This window comes from Eubalaena glacialis, chromosome 1 (genome assembly GCF_028564815.1).
Source record: "Eubalaena glacialis isolate mEubGla1 chromosome 1, mEubGla1.1.hap2.+ XY, whole genome shotgun sequence".
NCBI lineage: Eukaryota > Metazoa > Chordata > Mammalia > Artiodactyla > Balaenidae > Eubalaena > Eubalaena glacialis.
This window is the reverse complement of record NC_083716.1, coordinates 221,254,610-221,278,699: the sequence shown is the minus strand read 5'-3', so window position 1 is coordinate 221,278,699 and position 24,090 is coordinate 221,254,610. Positions and strand designations below refer to the sequence as shown.

General features: G+C 53.5%; 1 protein-coding gene across 1 annotated transcript; it reads right to left on the bottom strand.

Annotated features, from left to right (window-relative positions):
- Window positions 1–4,255: 4,255 nt before the first annotated feature.
- Window positions 4,256–24,037, bottom strand: PNKD (PNKD metallo-beta-lactamase domain containing). Its single transcript, XM_061187257.1, has 9 exons — window positions 23,790–24,037; window positions 10,544–10,659; window positions 10,298–10,410; window positions 9,598–9,656; window positions 8,794–8,886; window positions 8,257–8,420; window positions 7,449–7,535; window positions 6,415–6,530; window positions 4,256–6,194 (listed from the first exon to the last, which is right to left on the bottom strand). The coding sequence occupies exons 1-9, from the start codon at window positions 23,948–23,950 to the stop codon at window positions 6,021–6,023; spliced, it is 1,083 nt and encodes a 360-aa protein (XP_061043240.1). The 5' UTR covers window positions 23,951–24,037; the 3' UTR covers window positions 4,256–6,020.
- Between the last annotated feature and the right edge of the window lie 53 nt (window positions 24,038–24,090).

The window sequence follows — 24,090 nt, the reverse complement described above, 5'->3', positions numbered from 1 at the left end:
TTCTGGGCTCCTGGCCTGAGGGAAAATTTGCTCCCTGAGCCCTCTACCCTTTAGAGTTCTCCTGTCACCCCTGGTCCCCCTCACCTCCCCTTGGTCAGGCTCCTCTAGCTGCATAGGACCCCCACCTGCCTGTCCTCACAGGCTCCCACCTCCTGGGAGCCCATCTTCTCAACTCTCTCACTCCCCCCAGATTCCTTCCTGCTTGATGCTGGCTGTTTCCTGCTAGCTGCTTAGAGGAGAAAGCATTTTGGAAAAGTGGATCACAGAAGGATCAACATTCAGTTTGTTGTCTATTTTTTTAACCATCTGGAAGAGATCTGTTAAGGACCCTTGTTACCATCCCCCCTTAGGGCCTGATACGCCAGGGGAAGGATGCTCTGGAGCGGTTGACATACTAGCCGTGTGGCTGTGTTGGGCAGGTACGCCTTTCTGAGCCTGTGACATGGACAGCCTGTTCCCTCCCAGCAGCTGGGGTTGGCATCTGTTGAACAACAACCACTACCGTAGAGAGGGTACCCTATATGCTGAGCTCTGCAGGTAGTAACTCACTTAATCCTCACAATCAGCTTCTAAGGTGGTGTTAGCATCATCCTCATTGGACAGGTGAGAAGTGGAGGCACAGAAAAGTTCAGTAACTTGTCCAAGGTCACCCAGTTAATAAATGGAAGGTGTGGACTCCAACCCAGATGGGCTGGCTTGAGTCCATGTTCTTAATCACTTTGCCCTACTGTCCCTGATAGACTAGCGCTAAGTTTATTAATAACAGTGAGAGGAAAAAGAGGCTGCTGTTCACTGAACACCGTTGTGCATCTCATTTGGGTCTCCCAGCCACTCCAGAAGGAGGCTCTGTGACATGAGTCCCATGTCTGGAGTTACCCACGGAGTGTCAGAGTTTGTATTCAAATCCAGACCAGTGCAAGTCCTCTCTCTTTCTTCCACCTTGTCCTGCCTTTGGCCCAAGCCTAGGGTTTACTGACCATCAGGGTTAGCTTCCCACCTGCTTTCAAAGCCTCCATTTGTGGCCAGGGCCTGGGAGGACTAGGACAACCCCCTCACCAACACACACACGTGGACACACAGGGCTCCTCTACAACTTATCCTGTTCTCTGTCCTTCCTGGGAACTTCTAAGGCTGCCCCTCCCTTTCTCCTTTTCTGTGATTTAGAAAAAAATAGAGACAGCCTGTGATTCAGGGAAAAACGAACTGCTTACAGAATTTTTTTAAAAAATAAATTTATTTATTTTTGGCTGCGTGGGGTCTTCATTGCTGCGTGTGGGCTTTCTCTAGTTGTGGCGAGCGGGGGCTACTCTTTGTTGTGGTGCGCGGGCTACTCACCGCGGTGGCCTCTCCTGTTGTGGAGCACGGGCTCTAGGCGAGCAGGCTTCAGTAGTTGTGGCGCACGGGCTTAGTTGCTCCATGGCATGTGGGATCTTCCCGGACCAGGGCTCGAACCCGTGTCCCCTGAATTGGCAGGCGGATTCTTAATCACTGCGCCACCAGGGAAGCCCCAGGTTATTATTATTTTTTAAAATTAATTAATTAGTTTATTTTTGGCTGCCTTGGGTCTTCCTTGCTGTGCATGGGCTTTCTCTAGTTGCGGCGAGCGGGGGGCTATTCTTTGTTGCAGTGCACGGGCTTCTCATTGCGGTGCCTTCTCTTGTTGCGGAGCGCGGGCTACATCTAGGCACACGGGCTTCAGTAGTTGCAGCACGCGGGCTCAGTAGTTGTGACGCACAGGCTTAGTTGCCCCACAGCGTGTGGGATCTTCCTGGACCAGGGCTCGAACCCGTGTTCCCTGCATTGGCAGGCGGATTCTTAACCACTGTGCCACAAGGGAAGTCCCCCCAGGTTATTTTTTAAACTACGTATTATTCAAACACCTTTGAGGCCATGTGTCTGCCTCCATTTCTTCTCTATAATGAATTACGGCACCAGAAATCACATGTATCATTTTTTTTTTTTTTTCACATGTATCATTTTCCAAAGTGACTTCATATGCCTTTCTCGTCTAACTCTTCTAATAGCCTCCTAATAAGTGGCCTTGTTGGTGAAAGTTTATGAGTTTGCTGCCTTGCATCATTTCTGGTATCAGGCCCCCTATTCCTCTGGGGGACCCTTTCCCCACTCTCGGTGCACTGTGTTTCAGTTGGGTCTGACACTGTCTTTCCAAGTGTGATCACGTGACCTAACCTGGCCAGTCAGAGAAGCCCAGTCCCCTAACTCCTATGATTGGTTCAGCGTTGGGCACATAATCCAAGCTGAACCAATGAAACTCAATCCCTGGGGCTATTAGAGGTTCTGCTATGTTTGATGAACTAGTAGCCCATAAACCTGGAACTTCTAGAGACCATCTTTCCATTACAGGGAGAAACACTGACAGAGAACGATATCAATATAGAAGAAAGCGGAGCTGAATGATGAAGATGCCTCTGAATCCCTGGATCCATTCATGCCTGAAGTCACCATGACATAATCCTACACTTCTCGATTTCATGACCTGATAAATTTCCCTTTTGGTTTAAGCCCCTTTCGGTTGCGTGTTTGTCACTTGCATTGAAAGGGTTATGTCTCATTCAAGGTTGTCATCTCCACTGGAAGGTGAAGAAACTGAGGTCCGGGAAGTTACTTGCCCAAGGTCCTTGGATGTTGAGTAACAGAGCTGGGACTAGAACCCAGGTCTCTAAGGCCAGTTGTCACTCCTGCTGTTCTGCAAGCAAAGAACAGGTGTCCCGGTTATTGCTGGTCAGTCCTGGCTCCAGGAGAAACACGTGCCATCATTCAGGACGGATGCTCCAGTGGGAGGACCAGCCAACGCCTTGGGAAAATGCTTCATCAAGCCCTAGAGAACTGTTACCAATTGTCCCTTGAAGCTGGGCATACCCAGAGTGACCTGGCCCTGGGGCTTGCCCAGTCAAGAGACAATTACAGGGCACAGAGACTGCCTTTTTTCAGGAAGGTGAGGCCCACGGCTCCTTCCCTCACCCCCACCCCAGGTGCAGCCCTGAGTCAGGATAGTGAGGACCAGTGCCAAGGTCCTTGGCTTGGGGTGAGGGGTGCCAAGAGGGGAGACTGAGCTGTGGCCAGGGGTGGCCCCAAGAAATGTGGAGCTAAGCCAGTGCTTCCCAGTCTTCAGCCACACCAAGGCCACCTTTAAGAATTCTGCCACAGGGACCTCCCTGGTGGTCCAGTGTTTAAGAATCCACCTTCCAATGCAGGGTACGTGGGTTCAATCCCTGGTCAGGGAACTAAGATCCCACGTGCCACGGGGCAACTAAGCCCACGCGCCACAACTGTTGAGCTTGGGCACCTCAACAAGAGAGCCCGCGCACTCTGGAGCCTGAGTGCAACAGCTAGAGAGCCCGCCTGTGGCAACTAAGACCCAACGCAGCCAAATAAATAAATAAATATAAAAAAAGAATTCTGCCATAGCCAAGTGTCACCTTTACTTCGTATTTTCCTATTTCAATAAATGCAAGCACACTTTGGAGATATTTCAGGTTCAGTTCCAGACCATTGTAATAAAGCAAATACTGCAATGAAGGGGGTCATGCAAAAAAATTTTATCCCAGTGCATATAAAAGTTATGTTACACTATACTGTAGTCTGTTAAGTGTGCAGCAGCATTATGTCTAAAAAAAACAATGTACATACCTTAATTAAAAGAATTTTATTGCTAAAAAAAATGCTAACCATCATCTGACAATGCAGGGTTGCCACAAACTTTCAATTTGTAAAAAACGTAATATCTGCAAAACACAATAAAGCAAAGCACAGTAAAATGAGATATGCCTGTACCTTTAATCACTTTCATGAATTGAAAACTGGTGTCGCTTGTCAAAAATATTGACCCCAAAGATAAACACAAAGAACACAAAATGATGTTGTTAAAGTTTAACTCAAGATAGTTGCCCTAGACTGCCGACCTGGAGTCTGGCTGTTAGTTAGAAAGGCGTTAAAGAGAGGCCAGCACCAAGGCTTTGCCGTTGAAGCACATTCACTGCTGTGCAGTGACCAGGTAAAGCTATCTCTCCTGTGGCCAGCAGTACTCCTGTTCATCTCAAGCTTTGGAAAACACCGAGGTAGGCAAATTGTAAACCCTGGACAAATGCTCACGAGCCATGCAAGGGTATATTTAGAGCGCTGTTTCTGCCCAAAGCTCTGGAAGAGCAGTCACTCCAAGTAAGCAAGAACTGTAACCCAGACAGGAAAACGGAACAAGCAATAAAGACAAGCCCACTGAGGGATCAAGCCTCGGTTAAATCATTCATTCATTCAACATTTATTGAGCGCCTACTGTGTGCCAGGCACCGTGCTAGGCGCAGAAATACAGAGATGCATAAGATACAGTCCATGCCCTGAAGGGTTCACAGTCTAGAAGGGGAGACAAACATGTAAACAACTAAAATACAGTATGATAAGTGCCACAACCGAAGCATTTACAAAGAGGAGAGGTAGCCTGGAGGGGGAGGGGTACGGGGGTGGTCTTCCTGGAGGAGGCGGCCTTTGAGGGGGATTGTGAGAGACGAATAGGTGTTTGCCAGGCAGACAAGGCAGGAGGAGCAGGGTAAAGGCATTCCATTATGAAGAAACAGCATGAGCGAAGGCACAGAGGCATGAACTGCATGTCTTGAGGGGCGGGGAGCTCTATTCTGGCGGTATTGCTGAAGTTGGTTCCAGAGGCTGTGGCTGGAGAGGAAGGCAGAGGCAGGATGATGAGGAGAAACTGAGAGCAGGAGACATCTCGGAGGCGCCCCAGAGGAGAGCAGAGCCCGAGGGAAGGAAGGCTTCCACCCACGAAGAGAAGGCTCCTGGCTGACCCAAGTCACGCCTGCTTGAGGACCATCGGAGTCCTCACTGCAGCCCCAAAGGGACTGGACCCAAGGCCAGAGGAGGAGCTGAGCTGAGGGAGGGCTGAACAGAGGGGAAGGGCCCAGGCTTGGGGTCCTGGAAGCTGCCACTCATTTGAGAGCTGTCCGCTCCCGGACTTCTGATTTCCGCTCTCTGCTGCGCAGATCCCCTGCTCCCACCATGATGGGGCCAAGGGCCAAATGAGAAATGACCTGGGAGTGTCTTTGGCCAACTGTGAAGGGCCAGATGAATGGCTTTACTAACTAAAAGAGGAAAGGGTTGAGGATAAAGCAGGAGTTCCTAAGAATACGGGCCATAATGAGAAAACCACAGTGGCCCTGGTGGACGATGGCTCTCTGGTCCCCTGGGGAGGAGGGGCCCTGTTGGCCCAGGGCAGGGGCAGAGGCCAGCGGGCAGGACCAGGCCAGCTGTGCAGGGAGCATGTGTGACCTACAAGACTGTGGGGCTGCAATCCCAGCCTCCTGGTGTCTCCTCAGCCTGAGGTCAAGTTTCCTTGGCAACCAGGATCCTCCGCCTTCCAGGCAGTAGGGGAGTCACCGAGGCAGAGATTGTCCACAGCCAGGCTTCCAGCCCTTTCCTCTTTCTCAGAAATGGCTCTGTTTGAAAAATGCCTTCATGGGGGCTGGGTGGAGGCGGAGCAGGGAGGCTGGGGGAGGAGGGGCAGACTCTCAGTAAACCAGAGCCCAGGTGCCCCTCTGAGTGACCACTTTTCCAAGGCACCACACCTCAGGCCACTTTGAGGGAGTGAGTTTCTTTCCCAACCCTGGATGGGAGGAGGGGGAAGATGGACTCAACCTGTTCATGGCTCCTGCTGCCCTGAGTTCAGAGGCTACAGTGAGAGCGAGGCCTCCTCATCCTCGCTGCCATCACAGGAACAGGGGAAGGGAGGAGGGGAGGCTCCCGATTAGCTCTGCCCTCAATGACTCAGCCTCACCCCACGGAGTCTCCAAGCCTTCGGTCAGCCCCCTTCCTCTCGGTTTCAGGGTCTCATCGCCTTGTCCCTCCTCTCCCCCGACCCGGGTCGGGGAGTGGTGCCTGCTTGACGGGCTGATGGAGGTGGTGGTGGAAGCAGTGAGAGGGAAGGTGTGGTGTGGGCCATGATGGGTGGCTTCCCCACCACGGTGGGGGGGCTAGGCTGGGCTGCGGCGGGGTCACTTGCTCTTGTGTAGGTCCTTCAGCTGGCGGAGCTTCTCCAGGAGCTGGGCCCGGGAGTAGCCGTTGTCTCCCGTGGGGCCTGGGCCTGGCCCCAGAGCCTCCTGCAGCACCAGGCAGTGCGTCCTCAGGAACGGGTTATAGGAGCGCTCCTCTCCCAGGGTGGACGGGCACTGTGGGGGGAGAGGCACCCGGGTTTGGTGGGGAGAATCTGGAAAATAGACCCAACAAGGGAAGACCCCCCGCACCGCCCCATCCCAGGGTCCAGAAGTTCTCACTGGAAGGCCCTTGTGCCAAATATGTCAGAGCTCTGGAGAGGGCCCTGCAGGGCCCGCAGGGATGAGACCTCTCTCAGGAGTGCCCTCAGCCCCTCCTGGACCCCAAGCCCCGCACCGTGCTCCTGCGTTCCATCCGCTGCCTCTGCACCCACTGCATCTTCCTCTCCCGGGCCAGGTTCTCGGGCTCCACCATGCCTGCAAAGCCCAGGTTCTCCTCCGCGTACTCGTGGCCTAAGGATGTCCATGGGGGCCAAGACACAGGGCAGAGTGAGATGGGTGGTACAGTCAGAAAAAGTCCTCCCCACCCACAAGCCTATGGGTACCTGACGACTGGGGAGGAGGGGCAATGCTTCCAGAAAAGCCCTGACCACATGGAGCTGTTTCTCTAAATGTGGTCACAAGTCAGCCACGAGTGAAGAGGCAGAAGCAGTTCAGGGGCGAAAACCACCAGACCTGGAGCCAGAAGACCTGCATTCTAGCCCGTCTGGCTCTGCCCAGCTGTGCGACCTCAGTCAAGTCATGGCACTTCTCTGAGCCACAATGTTCTCCTTTGGCAAGTGGGGAAAATAATAATGCCACTATAAAATTATGTGTTCCTGGTGCCTGGAACAGGGCCTGGTACACATTAGGTGCTCAATAAAGTATTTGGCAAATGAATGAATGGATGCATATATGTTCTGAGGGTTAACTGAGATATGAGTAAATGTGTTTTAGAAACTATAGATATGCAATGTACACATGCACGTACGTATGGATGGATGGATATTCCATGTACGTGCATATGGATGATGGGTGTGCAGTGTGTGGATGATGGATACAGGCAATGATCCACGCAGAGTGGATTTAAGGCCCCTCTTTGCTCATTAAGCAAAGGCAATTTTCTGTTCTAAGCTTTGGCTATGAAAAATCAGCCATCTCCCAGGGATGCTCTGGGGCCTACAGGGCTCCCAAGAGACTGTGGGCTGGTTGCCAGGGAAGCAGAGGCCTTACAGAGCCAGTTCTGCAAACAGAAGGGAGCTCTGCCCCCACTGCTAGAGTTGGCTCCCAGGAGCCAACAGAGGTGGAGCTGTGTCCCCTCTGGGCCAGGAGCTGAGTCGGCTGGGACTCTGGGGGTGTGAGGGGCTAGGAGGAGAGGGAGGGGCACCTCACCAGGCCACAGCAGAGTGTCGTCCCCCAGCCCCAGCACGGTGTCCAGTGAGCTCAGCATGGTCTCTGCGGTGCCCTCAAAGGTCCGTCCTGGTAGGGTCAGAAGGTATGTGTAAGGTACAAGAACCACACAGCACGGTAAGGTACATGAAAAGGGTGGGGACCAGCTTGTACAGCTGGGGCTGGCCACCAGCCCTCAGCCATGCCCCTGCCATGCCCACTTCCCTGGCATCTACTCTTTCCCTCCCTCTGGGAGCTGGGCCCAAATATTCAACCGCAACCGAGCCCATTTGAAGGCCTCCATTGCACATATTGACATGTGGATAGAGAGGGGGTGCAGAACTTCAGGCTGAGTTCTGTGGCTCCAAGCCCACTCGAGATGGGGTTGCTCTTTTCCATAGAGCACTTCTTTCTTTGCCTGTGCTGTCTTTGGCACCCCATGCACCTTGGGACCTGTGATCCTCCCACCCACAGGATCACCCTCTCACTCAGGGGTTCTCAAGTTTTTGTAACTAGTCTTGCCAGTCACTGTATCAGAGAACCAGGCTCCACCCAGTGGAAACAAACACCCTTCGAGGTCTCTACTCAGTTACAGGCATCGTCTCATTCTGTCCATCCCCCGCGGGAAGTCATGAGGATATAAAAGAAAAATCGAGGTAACAAAGGTGGGAGTAACTGCCGAGGCAACATGTGTACTGAAACCAATGTTTTCATGCATTGCGTGGAGCTGTGGCTGTCCTTGGGCCCCTGCCCTGGCCTCTCTCCCTCCCTCTTGTCCCCCCTCCTCCCTCTTCCCTTTTGGGGGACTCACCACAGCCAGAGAGGAAGAGCAGGTCCCCTGAGAAGAGGCAGGAGGGACCCTTATAGGGCTCCCCATCCAGCAGGTAGACCAGATGGCCTTGTGTATGGCCAGGGGTGGCCAGAGCCTGGATCTGAAGCCGTCCCACACTAACCACATCTTGATGACATAGGGGACTGAGAAGTGAGGCAATAGTGGAGAGAAGGCACTAGAGCTTGTGCCATGCTGATCCTCCCTCCCCCGCCCTGCCCAGGCCCAAGGGAATGGGTGATGTACAGGAGGGGGGCTTCCCCACCAGAGAGAGAAGGCACCCCCAGTGCCCAGGGCTTCAGATCCAAGCCCCCCTGCTTCCTCTTTGGGGGACTATGGCTGGATCAGTTGGGGGATGGGCAGTGGCAGTCTTCAGATGGGTTGTGATCTACTGTCTAAGGGCCAGGAAGGGCATCAGCAAAGATCCACCTGCTGATACCCCTGAAACATGTGACTAAAGGATGGGGGGTGAGGGGAAGGGCCCACAAGGGCCATCCCACCCCTGGGTCAGGGACTTACTGGGTGAGGTAGGGGATGCCGTCCTGAGGGCTCCCATACACCCGACAGTCCTGGTGCCGCCGGCTGAGGTCACGGTTCCCTCCACTGTGGTCCCTGTAGGATGGCACAGACAGGCAGGGCCTTTAAGGGGCAACTGTACTGGGCCTCCTGCTTCCTTCTTCCCCAAGCACCTCCAGGCCTCTGAGCCCTGGGACTCCTGGCTTCTGGACTGAACCAAGCTGTCCACACCTCTTCTGGCCTTTGTTCAAGCTGTCCCCCTGCCCAGAATGTTGTCCCAACAACTTGCCACCCCTCCCCGCATCACCAACTAATGCCAACTGATCTTCTGGACTCTCAGCTCCAGGGTCATCAGCCTCTAATTCCTCCAAGTGGATCCGATCACACCCTCCCTGGCGCCCCTGCCCCCATACCCTGTGCCAACTGTCACAGTTGTTATTGTTTGTCATCGTTGTACACTTTCATACAGGGCTGTCTCCCCTATTTGACTATAACCTCCTTGATGGAAGAGATCACAAGGTTTGCCCATGCCCGGCACACATGCCCACACGGAATGGAAGGTAAATGCCTGCCCTGCCCTCCTCTGGCGCTTCAGAAGCCTGAAAGTAGAGCAGTGGGAGACCCGTCCCTCCCCCTCCCTCTCTGCTGGTGCCCCAGTGACTTCATGAGGATGGTGTCCACCCATCCTGACTTCTTGACTCTCAGCCCAGCCTGTTCTCACGGGACCCAGTCCTGGCAAGCCCAGCCGGGGCAGGGGTCGGCCAGGGAAGATGATCTGCACCCAGACCTCCCACCTCAGCCCCTTACCAGTGCTTGTGGGTGCAGAGAATGGCAACCAAGTTAACGCCCTCCTTTTCAATGGAAGCCTAGGGGAGAGAGGGGGCAGTGAGACTGAGGAGCAGGATGCAGAGGGAAACAGGGGCGTGGGTGCTGGGTGGAGAGGAGAGAGGAGAGGAGAGCAGGGAGGGATGAGGGAGAAGGAGGCGATGAAGCCAGAGAACGAGAACGGGGTGGGGAAGAGAGGGCCGGGTAAAGGGGGGCAGCTGAGCCCCAGCCTGGGCACAGGGGAGAGGGAGATTCGTGGAGGGGGTAGACACACAGACACACGCACACACAGATAAATAAGTAACAAGAGGGAATGATAAAGACGCCCAGACACGACAGACAGAGGCGAGGAGAGAAGAGCGAGGGTCAGAAAGGGGGCCACAGAGAGCGAGAGGCAGAAGGAAACTCCCTAGACCCACAGTCCTGGGTCAGCACCACTTGCCCTCTGATTCCCCCACTGCTGCCCTCCCCCTTTCCCCTGGCTATGCCCTGACACTTACCCCCTCCCCATGGTGTGTTTGTGGGGGTCTCTTTGTGTACATGTGTGTCAGGGTCTGTGTGTGAGTGCACATGGAGGGGGCACATCCCATTGGCAGAGGGCAGGGTCAGCCTCTCTCTAGCAAGGAGAAGTTGCCAGTCCTCAAGGTGACCCCAGGTACCCCTGACCCCATCCTCCCCTCACCTGTACGGCCTGAGGGTCTGAAGGGTCCACAGCCACAGCCAGCCGGGCCTGGGTGTCGATGATGAGGTAGCTGTAGTTGTCTGAGAGGACGGGGATAGGAAGCACCTTCACTCCTGGGGAACAAAGACGGGCTGTGGGTGGGGTGATGGGGCGGGGAGCCCAGCAGTCGGGGGTATGAGATGGGGAGTAGGCTGGGAGGGTGGCCACGGCTTGGGGTGATGCTGGCCCGGGGTGGCCAGAGCTCACCATTGAAGAGGCGGGGCTGGGTTCTGGAGTGGCCTTTGGGGTAGCGATTCCGAGCCCTGCGCAGCTGCTGGCGGTAGAAGAGGTACCCGAGCCAGGTGCGGGTGTACAGGCTGTACCTGCAGGACGGGACGTCTGTGCTCAGCCCTGCCCCTTGAGCCCAGACCCTCCGTGAAGCCCAGGTCCCACGTCTCCACTCCCTCAGTCACCCCCTGAGTCAATGCAACTCCACCATCGCTTATCGTGTGCTATTTGCCCTGCTCAGTACTCAGGACAAGATGGAGAATGAGACAGAAACACCCCCAAGCTCACCAGGCGAGATGTGAGCTGAGGAATTCATAGAAGAGAACCGAGGGTGAGGGGTTTACTCAGTGAAAGGAGTATAGGAGTTAGGAAGCTGCAATGAGGTGGGAACAGTATTTCAGGAAGAGCAGCGGTGTGTCGCAGTCATGCCCGGGGCTTGCTGAAGACCAGATTCTTCAGCCCGATCCCAGCATTTGAGACTCAGCTAGTCTGCGGTGGAGCCCGGGAATTTGCATTTCTAACAAGCTCCAGCTGATGCTGCTGACCCAGGGACCACAACTCTGAGAACATCTGGGGGTAGAGGAAACAATAGGCCAAGGCCCAGAGGCAGCAGACAGCAGGGTTTACTTAGGGAAAGTGTAGAAGGTTCTGTTTGGCTGTTTGGTGGAGGAAGCAGGCAGTGGTGAGGCTGGATGAGCTGACCACACTCCCTCCCTCCACCTGCCCCCATTCCAGGCCATCCCAGGCTACACAGTGAAAAGGGGGCACGAGGAACAGAGGGGACTTGCGAGTGACAGAGTCCCCCAAATACAGGATGCCAGCACGCAGGGCTGGCTTCACAGGTGTGCGACCCGGCAGTCACATAATGCCCCACACTTGGTATGATGCTCTGCTGTTGCCATCCTGAAATTCTTAACTATTTTCTCTTTGAACTTGTGTCTTGTAAGTGAAGTCTGATGGGACAACGGAACATGCATGCGAGCAGAGGTGATACACATAACATCACAGGACATGTGTCTGCTCCGTCCCTGCTGCCCCTCACACACCATGTTCGCAATGGCCACGAGCACAGAATTCTGGTGGACCCTCTATGTGTGGGAATTCAAGACCCAAAGTGAATACAGGTGAGTGTACATCTATGACTGAGTAAAGGGTTGGGGGGGTGGGCACTGGCTGGCCCGTAAGCCACACTTTGGGTTCAAACTAGAATTTGCTTGAAATGCATCAAGAAGGCAATGGTGTTCTAAGAAACACAAATGATCAAGGAACCCTACCACATCCTTTCTTATCATGTTACTTCCCTGTATGATCCCACCATTGATGCTGCAAATGATGCTGCTACGGAAGGAAAGGGAAAGAGGCAACCAATCTGTCCTTTTCCTTCCAGCCCTTCTTGCTCATCAGTAAGCTGAAAGCAGAGAGAGCCAGTAGAATGTGCACGTATCAAGAAGTGAAATAAAAACAGCTGAGTTAGTTCGGTGCCACATTTCCACCGTTCTGGTCAGAACATGACACATATCCACGTACAAGCTAAGAAATGTGAGTTATGTAGTTTTGGTGATCCCACATATGAGTTAAATGTTCTTATATTTGCATTTAAAAGTGGCACTGCATGATATATAATGAATGGCATAATTCATGCTAATAATTAAGATTTTAAGTATTCCTCTACTCAGAATGACATTAAGTAGCAAATTAAAAACATCACGGCAAGTCGGCAAGTCAAGAGAGAGATCATAGAAGAAAGGAAAAGCTTTATATTTTAGTACCTTACGTGGCACCTCTTTCCTGCCTTTTGAGCAACGGGCTCCAAATTCCATTTTACACCGGGTCCTGCAGAGTGTGAGCAGGAACGGTCTCAGGCCCTCTGCTCTCGGGAAGGCTACAAAGGCTGGGGTGTGGCTGGGGTCGGTCAGTGCTCAGGGTTACATGGCAAGGCAGTCAGAAAAGGGGGTGGTGTTCTGGCTGATTAAGCCTGAGACAGAAAAGTTGAGGTGGGGATGTGGACAAAGGGCCCTAAATCCCTACAGAGGCTTACTGTGTCTGTGTCCGGAAGGGAGCAGGGGCAGGCGCTCTTTAGGCCCCTTTGGGAAGAGCAAGCTGACCTGTCTGCAAACAATTTGATCAAAACCAAGCATGTTTCCATGACAATTTGGTGGAAACAATTTAGCTGAAGGTGAATCACGGCTGTCCCGGCTCTGTGTGCCCATGCACTTGTATCAATTGGGAATGTAGACGCGCTGTGGAGGGGTTTTGCCATCCTTTTTTAAAAATAATTAATTAATTAATTAATTTTTGGCTGCGTTGGGTCCTCGTTGCTGCACGTGGGCTTTCTTTTAGTTGCGGCAAGCAGGGGCTACTCTTCGTTGCAGTACGCAGACTTCTCATCACGGTGGCTTCTCTTGTTGCGGAGCACAGGCTCTAGGCACGTGGGCTTTAGTAGTTGTGGCGCATGGGCTCAGTAGTTGTGGCTCGTGGGCTCTAGAGCACAGGCTCAGTAGTTGTGGTGCATGGGCTTAGTTGCTCCGCGGCATGTGGGATCTTCCCAGACCAGGGCTTGAACCTGTGTCCCCTGCATTGGCAGGCGGATTCTTAACCGCTGTGCCACCAGGGAAGCCCCTTGCCATCCTTTATATGTCTTTATGTCTGTTTTTCGTAGGCCCTGTTTTTGTTTTATTTTTAAACCCATTTCAGCCACTTCCTACTTTCACTCATTCCACAGTATTTAGTGAGGCCTTGCTATTAGCCTGCTCTGGGCACACAGTGAGTAAGGCAGAGTCCCTGCCTTCTTGCAGCTTATATTCTAGTGGGACAGACAGGACAATAAACATATTGTCAAGTGAAGATGACAAAATAAACAAGGCAAGAGGACAGAGAATGAGGACAGGAGCTGCTATTCTAGATCTGGTAGTCAGTCACGGAAGGCCCCTTTGAGGAGGTGACATTTCCAAGAAGTAAGGGAAAGGCCGTGTGAGAATCTGGGGAAGGGGCACCAAGAACAGGCAAGCGAGAGGTACCAAACATCCGGAGCGGGGGTGAGAGCTGGTGGGAGCCGCTGATTCTCTCCTTTCTCCCTGCTGTGCTGCCGGACTAACAAAGACTTGGCACAGCAGAGATGCCCAGCCAGAGGGGATGGGTTGGAACAACCTAAATATCCTGGATTGGACTCCAGACCAGAAAAAGAATGTTAGGGGGACAGTGTGCAAAATTTCAGTAAAGTCTGGAGAGTGGTTACTGGTTTGTATGGACGTTGATTTCTTGGTTTTGATAACTGTACCATGGCTATGAAAGACGTTAACATTCAGGGGAGCTGGGTGAGGGGTACATGGGAATTCTTTGTACGAATTTTGCAACTCTGAAATGATTTCAAAATGTAAAGTTTAAAAATAATAAATAAGAAAATAAAATCACCCTTTCCTCTGTGCCCGGACACCACCCTGCATCCACACCCTGAGTCTTGTTTCTGACTTCATTTCTTCCTACTTAGGCTTATGGAAAGTGCAGGGGCTCTGGCAACAGAAAGGTCTGGGTTCCAGACATGGCTTGGCCCATCCTTGGTCTGAGACCTTGGGCAAGTCAATGGTCTCACAGATCAGGCTTCTCATCTGTGTGAGGATTCAGTGACATAAAACAAGATGACAAATGCTAACATTCTCCAGGGCCTGACAGGTGGAAGGTGTTTAGTAACTACTGTTTCCTTCCCAGATTCAGCCGGGCACCCCTCACAGCTGCTAGAACATGGCCGTCCACATCTGGGAGGGACTGGTAAATGTTCCCTGTCTTCCCTTATTGGATACTTATTATATGTGCTTTGTGCTCCAGCGAAGATGAAGACGCACAAGCGCAGGGACTGGGCACTAAGAAGCTGCAGTAAACAAGGCCCTGCTCTTTCATTGACTTTCTCCAGCAAATACTTACTGCCCGTGCTGGACAGGGCGCAGACGGCAGAGAGCAAGACAGATGGCTCCCTGCCAACATAGCGAGAGGAGCAGCCAACAGACACCAAACCGGAAATCAAAACAATTGACATGCAAGCCGTTAACTGTCGTGGGAAAGGAAGATGGTCTTACTGTAGACAGGGTGGTCGGGGAAGGCCCCTGCTCTGAGGGCGACGCTTGAGCAGGGAACAGACAGATGAGGGAGACAGCAGTGCAGACTGTCTGGGGGGGCGTAGCACCAGCGCCCTGGGGCAGGCACGAGTAGGGCACATTCTAGGAGTTGCCAGGAGGCCTCGAAGTCTCTAGCCAGAGAAGGGGTCAGCAAGGTGCGCAGGTGCCAGGCCACGGAGAGGAGGTGGAAAACTGCTGGTGGGTTTTAAAGTGGGGAAGCATGTCCACAACAAAGAGAAGCCACTGCAATGAGAAGCTCACGCACCACAATGAAGAGTAGCCCCAGCTCGCGGTAACTAGAGAAAACCCACACGCAGCAATGAAGACCCAACGCAGCCAAAAAAATAAAAATAAAAAAAAAAAAAAAAAAAAAAAAAAGTGGGGAAGCATGTGTTCTGACTTCCCTTTTTAAGAGCTTGCTCAGCTGCTGTGCAGAAGGTACAGTGAAAGGGAGCAGAGTGGTAGGTGGCAGGGGAACCGAGTCACTCAGTGGGGGAGATGACGAGGGCCTGGCCTAGAGGGGATGTTGGAGATGGAGAAAGGTGGGGATGGCTGCCAGACCCGAGATCTGTGCTGGCCGGGGTGGCCCTTGTGGGCCTGAGGTCTGGATCGGTGCAGAGCAGGGGGAGGGGCCTGAGGACCTAGTGGCGCTGGGCCACTCTCTCCAGGCCTGGTCCTTCCCTGACAATGAATTTCTCATGACTCTCTCAAGTCCCTGAGCTCCGGCTCCTCCTCCATCAGCCGTTCGGCTGTGTCACAATCACCAGGGTCCATAACCATGCTTGTCAGCTCTTCCTCCTGCTGCCTCTCTTTCTGGGAAAGGCCCTGTCATCCTCCTAGTTACACAACTTGAGCGCCCATTTAACCCTTTCCCCAGTGTAGGTGACCCAGACAGGATTCCTCTCAATTTCGCTTTCCACCCACCTCCCCCGCATGGGCTCACCCCTGGGAACAGGCCCTAGAAGCTCTCAGTGAGGCCCTTACGAAAGCCTCCTTCATCCAGCTCTCTGCCTCTGAACCAAACTGCAAACCTCTGGCAAACGTTTAAGTTCCTAAAGCACCTCCTTTGACTGCATCCTGCTCCCGCTCAAAAGCCTTCAGTGGCTCCCCACTGCTGATGGGAGAGTGTCCAACCCCCAGTCAAGCCCTCTGTGGACTGGGAGGAGGCAAGTCTCTGCCCCCTCCTCCTGTACGGCCCAGTGAAAACCCCATGTCCCAAGAGTGAACAATCAGACACCCCTAAATGTCTGTCAACAGCACAGTGGATAAATAAGTAGTGACCTGTTCAGACCATGGAAAACCATACATCCAGGAAAGCGAATGATCTAGAGCACCAACCCTCAGCCTGCACAAAGCTCAAGCACATAATATTGAGTTAACAGACATGCCACGGAGAAAACAGATAACCTGACAATATTTATCTAAAATGCCAAAGCATGCAGAACCATCATTGGTATTGTTTAGGGATAGAGACGTATGTATCAATAGTAAAAGAATAAAGGCAGTTGAGGGGATAGTCAACACGCACATTAGCAGGGCTTCCTCAGGGGCACGGAGAAGGTGGGTGGGGAGGTGGGCACGGGCTTCACAGCATCTGTAATATTTTCTTTCTTAAGCTGGGAGGTGGGGGGATTGTTATACTATCTATCTTCTTCTGAATGCCTGAAACAACTCATTAAAATTTCAGAACTACAGTCCTGCCTGGCTCCCGCAGGTCTCAGCCTGGAATATCCTGCAAGCCTTTCTACTTACTAGAACCCTAATCATCCTTCAGGGCTGGGCTCAAACCCAGCTCCTGATTGTCCCAGCAGAAAGCTGTCTTCCCCTGCTCCATCTGGGGCACTCAGCCTCTCCCCGTGCCTCCAGGGGCAGGTGAGCCCTGCAGTGGCTGGGCCTTATCAACTTCTACCCGGAGCCCTAATCAGCGCCGTGCAGGGGGCAGGCAGTCACCAGCCTGCTCCTCGTGGCTCCTCTGCACCCCTGTGGCTGCCCCCAGCTAGCCCAGTACAGAACTGGGACCCACAAAATGCTGGCTTAGTGACCAGAAAAGGCAGGGCAGCGCCAGGCGTGCAGGTATTAAGGTGACGGGCACAGGACTTCCTTGGTGGCGCAGTGGTTAAGAATCCGCCTGCCAATGCAGTGGACATGGGTTCGAGCCCTGGTCCGGGAAGATTCCACATGCTGCGGAGCAACTAAGCCCGTGCACCACAACTACTGAGCCTGTGCTCTAGAGCCTGCGATCCACAACTACTGAGCCCGTGTGCCTAGAGCCCGTGCTCCGCAACAAGAAAAGCCACTGCAATGAGAAGCCCGCGCACGGCAACAAAGAGTAGCCCTCGCTCACCGCAACTAGAGAAAGCCCGCGCGCAGCAAAAAAGACCCAACGCAGCCAGAAATAAAAAAAAAAAATAAAATTAAACAAACAAACAAACAAAAAAAAACCAAGTGCTCCTCCTCTCTGAACGAGCATATGAGTCCAGGAAGTTCACATGACTTACAAGATGACATTGACCTCCCCAGGGCCTGATGTGGAATTCAAACTCCCCGCAACAGGGTCCCCAAGCAGGGTCAGAATGTGCCAGAATGCATCAGAACGATCTGGGAGTGCTGGTGAAACAAAAAGATTCCGACATTTTCCTCTTTTGCTTACCCCCGCTCTGCCCCCCGCCCCTCCTGGATTCTGATTCAGCAGTTCTGAGGCCCGGAACTACCCACTGTCGCCTCACCAAAAAGAAAAGAAAGTTTCCTAATTGGTCCTCTGGGACCCAGCTGGGAGACAGAAAAACCACTCTGCAGGGCGGGGCTGGGGTGGAGGCAGCAGGCCTGGGGCAGCCTTGAAGGTGCCTGAGGGCCCTCCCCGCGGGTCGGGGCTGCAGGACACAGCACCCGTCACCCCAGTGAGGGCCACAGGTCACCCCAGTGAGGGCCACAGGCATACCTTTCACTCCTCACCTCGCTGAACCAGAGGGTGGCGTCTTTGGTATCTGAGCCTGAACCTCCAGCCCATGGGAGGCCACCAGGGACAGCTGGGGCAGTGAGACACAGCCCCTCCCCACCCCCTTCTTTTGACTGGCTGTGGAGAACACACAATGAAGCCCTTCTTCTCCCCCTCCTCCCTTGAGCAGTCTTGCCATCCTGGGCAGCTCTGAGAGAGGCCTGGGGGCTGTCTGTCCCAGCTAGGCCCTGGCCCCAGACTCTACCAGCTGGACAGCAAGCCCAGGTTGAGAGGCTTCTCTGGTCAGGGGGTGCTTTTGGCTTCTCCTCTCCTGCACCCCCGGGACCCAGGTTTTCCCAGGCTTTGCATCTGACCAGTGACAGGCAGTCTTTATGAAACTAAACCGGAAATGCCTGTCTGAGGGCTGAGGGACCTGGACACCACCAGGACACAGAGTCCTACTGGAGCACAGCCTGCTCTGAGGCCCCTCAGGAACAAATTGAGCCACTAGCTGCTCTGTGCTTTCTCAAAACTGAGGAAACTGAAGATAAGGAGATAGCTAAAAAGGCCCTCGAGAGTGAGAGTTTCCTGAAGCTGCCAGCAGGCCTTGGAGGGTAGGGGGACCATTTCCCCATGACCAGGAGAGGGGCAGTGCCTGCATCAGGTCAAGACACAGGCCTGAGCAGGAGACCACAGGGCCTGTGTCTATTGTCTCCATACCCATCCTGGGTATGGTCCTCTGCAGACTGCAGCCCTCTCCAGCCTTCACCGTCTTTCCCAGGGGGGAGGAAGAGTGGCTGCTGAGGGCTCTTGGGGAGGACCAGAGACACAGGCATTGCTGGCGGCCTCTTTGCCGAATCTCGGTCCTGGGCAGGAGGCCTGGACTATTTCTGTCTCCTTGCCTGAAATCCCAGGCCACCTGCCCAGACAAGGCCCCTGGGGTTTGTTTGGTTTGGTCTGTTTTTTTGGCTCCCCCTCCCCACTCGCCCACTCCCTCCCTCACCCTAATCCCAGGCCCTCTTGATTCAGTCCTGCTCCCTGGGCTAGGCCTGTGGGAGTCCAGTGGGGAAATCACACCTCTGAACACCTAATGCAAGAATGAGCAAGAATATGCAATGAAGGCTCTAGGAGGGGAGACAGGGGTCACTGGAGGCAGAGATGAATTTTGACTGGAGAGGCTGGGCAGGCTTCGTAGAGGAGATGGCACTTGGGCCAAGCTATTTATTCATTTAAAAGCCCTTTAACATGGGGATATATGTATATGCATAGCTGATTCATTTTGTTATAAAGCAGAAACTAACACACCATTGTAAAGCAATTATACTCCAATAAAGATGTTAAAAAAAATAAAAGCCCTTTAACAAGGGCCAGCTCTGTGCCGGGCAGTGTTCTGGAAGCTGGGATACAGTAGTGAGAGAAGTTTCTTCCTTCATGTGGCTCATATTCAGGCTGGGAAAGAAAACCAATAAACAATAGGCAAGTCGATATATAGGATGTCATGTGGTGATATGTACTACGGAGAATAACCTAGCAGCGTAGAGTAACAGAGTGCAGGCATGGGGGCCTTGCTATTTTTACACAGGGTGGTCAGGGTAGGCCTCTCGAATAAGGTGAAATTTGAGCAGAGACCTGAAGGAAGAGAGGCACAGCCATGTGGCCATCTGGGGGAAGAAAGTTCTAGTGAGAGAGAACAGCGACAGAAGGTCTTGGAGGTCAGACTGTCTCAGAGTGTTTGAGGAACAACAAAGTGGCCTGTGTGGCCGAAGCCCAATGAGCAAGGTGAGGAGCAGTCCAAAAACAAGTGAGGTTGGGGATCGGCAGGCCACTCAGGGCCTTGGAGCCATTCTGGAGGGATCTAAGCAGAGAAGTGACACACTTCTGACTTCAATCTTAACAGTTTCATCCTGGTTGCTATGCTGAGAGTGCTTTGGGGGTACAAAGGCTGAAGGGAGCTGTCAATTTAGGAGATCAGGTGAGAGGTGACCACAGGTTGGCCCAGGGTTTTAGCAGTGGAGGTGGGTTAAGTGCTCAGATTTTGGATGTATCTTGAAGATGAGCTTTGATGCAACAAAATTTGACATAGGGAGGAAGGCCTGGCAGGCCCCAGACAGAAGTACAGCAAGAGCACAGGGCCTGGGGAAGATGGGATTGGGGAAGATGGGTCCAGAGGGGGTGTGGGAGAGCCCCTTTGGGTGAAGGGTGTGGACTCCATTCTGTAGGCAATGTGGCCTGGGGAAGGGGGCACTGGGAGCCATCCAGCCGAGGGGCTGCTGTAGATGGTGACACTGCAGCTCTCCAAGGTCCCAAGGCCTGCAGAAAGGAAAAGGACCCTCCCTGCTCCCCTCCTGCAGGCTGTGCTGTGGATGGCCCAGACCACTGCCTCTATGTGGCCTTTCTTCGGGCCACGAGCAGGTGGGTCATTTACTCAAGGGTCCTCAGCTCAGGACCTTTGCCACCCTTTGAAATCAAGCCAGTGGTCCTCACTGGCCGCAGAGAAGGGCTTTCCTCTTTCAGAAGTGGAGCAAGCAAGGTTTGTCCTGGGATGGCTGGTTTCACTTGGGTCAGGAGGTTCAAGAAAGATCCTCTATGCTTAGGAATGAAGAGGGCACTTGGTCAGGGAGGGTGGGAAGGCTTTGTCAGCTAGGACTGTCCATCCACAGAGGCCGGGCGCTTTCCACTTTCTCAGACATTCTCAAGACATTCCCAGCCTAATTCCCCATTCACCCCCCTCCCCGCCCCACCCCCTGCAGACAGGCTCTGCTCAGGGGCCCTTTCTCTACTCAAACCTCCTCAACTACCACTGAGAAGGCAAAGGGGCAAAAGGGAAACTGAGGCATGAAGCAGGAGGCACACATAGGGGAGCACACACTCCGGATCCCAGCCTCCTCAGGCACACCCTGTTCCTCCTGGGGGAAACTGTCACGCCCTGCCTCCTGCCACTTAGGGTTCCTGTTCACATGCTCCTCTCCCCGACTCCTTGAGAACGGCGACCAGACGCCGCTCATATCAGTGATCCCACAGTCTCGACCCAGGGCAGTTAGGGGGGTCACTGAATGAATGAAGGGATGTGGGATTTCCTGATGGGTACATGGGCAGGATAGGCTTGGAAGACAGGAGTAGAAGCATGTAAGGAAGCTCCAAAAAAAAAAAAAAAAAAAGTGAGGGACTTCCCTGGCGGTCCAGTGGTTAAGACTCCATGCCTCGGGCTTCCCTGGGGGCGCAGTGGTTAAGAATCCGCCAGCCAATGCAGGAGACACGGGTTCAAGCCCTGGTCCGGGAAGATCCCACATGCCGCGGAACAATTAAGCCCGTGCACCACAACTACCGAGCCTGTGTGCCACAACTACTGAGCCTGTGTGCCACAACTACTGAAGCCCGCGCACCCTGGAGCCCATGCTCTGCAACAAGAGAAGCCACCGCAATGAGAGGCCCGTGCACCACAACAAAGAGTAGCCCCCAGCTCTCCGCAGCTAGAGAAAGCCCGTGTGCAGCAACGAAGACCCAACGCAGCCAAAAATAAATAAATAAGTAAATACATTTATAAAAGAAAAAAAAAGACTCCGTACCTCCACTGCAGGGGGCACCAGTTCGATCCCTGGTCAGGTAACTAAGTTCCCACATGTCACATGGTGCGGCCAAAAAAAAGAAGTTGACAAGCCTTTCCAATTAAAGCTATCTGGGCGCCTATTTAAAAAAAAACAAAGGAAGCTCCAGAAGGAGCCATGGCCCACCGCCATGTATCCTCCCTCCCACCCATCCCTCATGCTATAGAATGAGCAATTGCTAACATTTCCTGAGCACTTACTACAAGCCAGGCCCTATGTAGAATTTCATTTGATCCTCACAGGAGCCCTGTGAGATAGACACTATCACCAGGCCCGTTTACAGATGCAAACAACTGAGGCACAGAGAGGCTGAGTTATTTGTCCAAGGTCACGTGGCTACTAAGGCACAAAAGCTAGGATTCAAAAGCAGATTGTCTGTCCCCACATGCTATATGCTTAACTACTACACGCTGCCTCCCAGGCTCCGCAGAGTCCCAAATGTGTGTGTCTACCTCAGATTAGCCCAAATCAACCCTCCATTGTGCCCAGTTATCCCCATCCCAAGACAATGGTGGTTATGTTTGAGGAAAGCCCTTAATAACGCTGTCAAACACCAGTGAGTATGGTTATTAATGATAACATCAACAACGACTCCTCTCCCAGCCATTGCTTCCTATCTCCATCATCCACTTTCCAGCCTCCAGTAGAATCCTCTACTTGTGGTCCTCTCAGCCACACATTTAGGGTGGAGTGTGCCCATGCGCTCTGCCCCTCCCATCATGTCCTGCCCCATCCTGTCCCCCTCCCTCTCCATCCTTCCTGGAGGCACCCTCACAGCATTGACACCTGCCCATTTCCCTCAGACCGTTTCCTGCTAACACCCCCTGTCCCTCCCAGCAGCCAGTGGCTTCTCCCCCAAGGGACTGGACTGATTGTTTCCCAGACCCTGGAGGGGCAGGATCTGGGATTCTGATTCCAGGCACGCCCTTCTGCTCTGCAAATTTGGGGAGTTGATTCCAAGGCAACCATGAAATCCAGCACAGGAAAGCCCGCAGAACACTGAATTCCAAAGAAGCTCTCTGAGAATTCCAAGTTTGAGGATTTGGAAACTCCCAGACCCCAAGTTCTAGGAATAGCCAAACCCTCAGGATTCTGAGGTGGCGACCTTGGGAATTTTGATCTCAGGACTTCTGATTCCAGTCTCTTGTGGAAACTTTTATTTTTCACTTCCTCAGGCCATTTGTGTGATTTCAATGTTACCAATTTTGAAAGCTGGAAGTAGATTTAAAAATCCCTCCCCAAATAGAGCAATAAGATTTCCATAAATGTTGTAAGGAGAAATATTTTTTTAAATCCTAAATATGCAGATATTTGAATATTTGTAAATCTCATTATTTTAATGCAGAGCAGTGGTGACTTAGTTAGAGCATCATTGAGAGTGTGACCAATGTTTGGGCTATTAGAGATGCGAATGCCCCAAAAGGCACATGTGCAAGATTCCCCCCCAACCTATGTTTCTCCAGTTTTCCCCCCACTGGGCCCTTATATCTCTTTGTCTTAGAGTGAGTGTGAGCACAATCCTAGGGGTGAAGCTTCTGGGATATCTGGGGTGGTCAGGGGAGGAGGGGTGAATTGTACAATGTCTTCTCTGAAACTCAGGAAATTCCCGGCTTAGGTCCTCCCCCGAGCCTGGCCTGGGGCCAGGGCTCCCACAGTTCCCAGGCCCAATATCACTGTCCTTCAACTGGGGCCTGAGGTCCTGCCCCCTGGCCCTGCTGGTAATGGGAAGGGGATAGAGACCCTAGGAAGCCTTCCTCTTGTGGCTCCTTCCCTGCCTCTTAGTGTTTCTGTGGCAGAACAGGGCTGGTCGCCAACCTTGCTTGGCCCAGGAAGGAGTCGAAGTAGGTGGAAGGGAAAAATGAGGACGGGGGTGGGAGTGGGGGGTGGTCAGAAAGGAAAAAGTCATTGGAGGTCAGTGAACCAGCAACAAGTCAGGCTGAGTGATTAGGGTCGGATTTCACAGCCTGAGGCTTATGACTGGGGCCAGGATTGGTGGGGGAGGGGACTGAAGGAAAGGGACAGACCGACCTACAGAGTTGGGACTCTCTGTTGGGACAGAAGAGCTTACATTGAATGGTAGGGAGTTGAGCGATGGGGAGAGGGACAGGGACACATGCAAGGAGTTAGCGGTTTCACGTGAGACTTAGACGGTCTGAGACATGCCTTCTCACCAGCACCTGCCCACTGGAGGAACTTGCGGGGGTGGCGGGAGCCCGGGCTCCTGCACCTGCTCTCTTTTTCCAGCTCCCTTGTCTCCAGCCCCTCATCTGGCTCTTTTCTCCAGATGTCCTCTCAACGCCCCCTTTCTCTGGCTACCCTGGCCTGCTCCCCACCCCCCCCGCCGCAAACTGCTTTCCCCAGCCCAACCCAGTTTTCCACCCCCAACTTCTCTTCCTCAGTCCCCCCAGATCAGTGGCTTCTCCAGCCTGCCTCTCCGATCGCTCTTCTCTGGCCCTGGATCCCCTAGCCCTAGCCCCGTCAGAACCCCTAAACCCTCCCCCGGCACCCCTCTCAGTCCCCCTTTCCAGCGCGACCGCTTTCCCGAGCCCCGCATCCCGCCGGAGCCCGGCACGAACCCGATTCGGAAGAGCAGCCGCTGGCTACGCGCCATGAACAGGCTGCGGAGGGTCCGCCGCGCTCGGCAGCTGCTGGGGCTCACAAGCAGGACGAGGACCAGGAGCAGCAGCCCGCAGCTGGCGACCCACAGCCACGACGAAGGCCAGCCTCGCCAGGCCATGCTGGGGGCAGGCGCCCGAGGCCGCCCAGGGGGCGGGGCGGGGCGTTGCTAGGCGACGGCTCGGCCCAGGCCCCCACTTGGGGAACCTGAGGGGTTGGGGCCACGCCCCCTGCACCCGCAAGCTGGGGGACTGGGGGCGT

What these genes read in the sequence shown, in the direction of transcription:
- PNKD (XM_061187257.1), bottom strand. Translation starts at nt 23,950, where the DNA reads ATGGCCTGGCGAGGCTGGCCTTCGTCGTGGCTGTGGGTCGCCAGCTGC. An exon ending in CCAGCCCCGCCTCTTCAATG is followed by an intron (nt 10,411 to 10,543) that starts GTGAGCTCTGGC and finishes TTTGTTCCCCAG; the next exon opens with GAGTGAAGGTGCTTCCTATC. An exon ending in CTCTGCACCCACAAGCACTG is followed by an intron (nt 8,887 to 9,597) that starts GTAAGGGGCTGA and finishes GCCATCCTACAG; the next exon opens with GGACCACAGTGGAGGGAACC.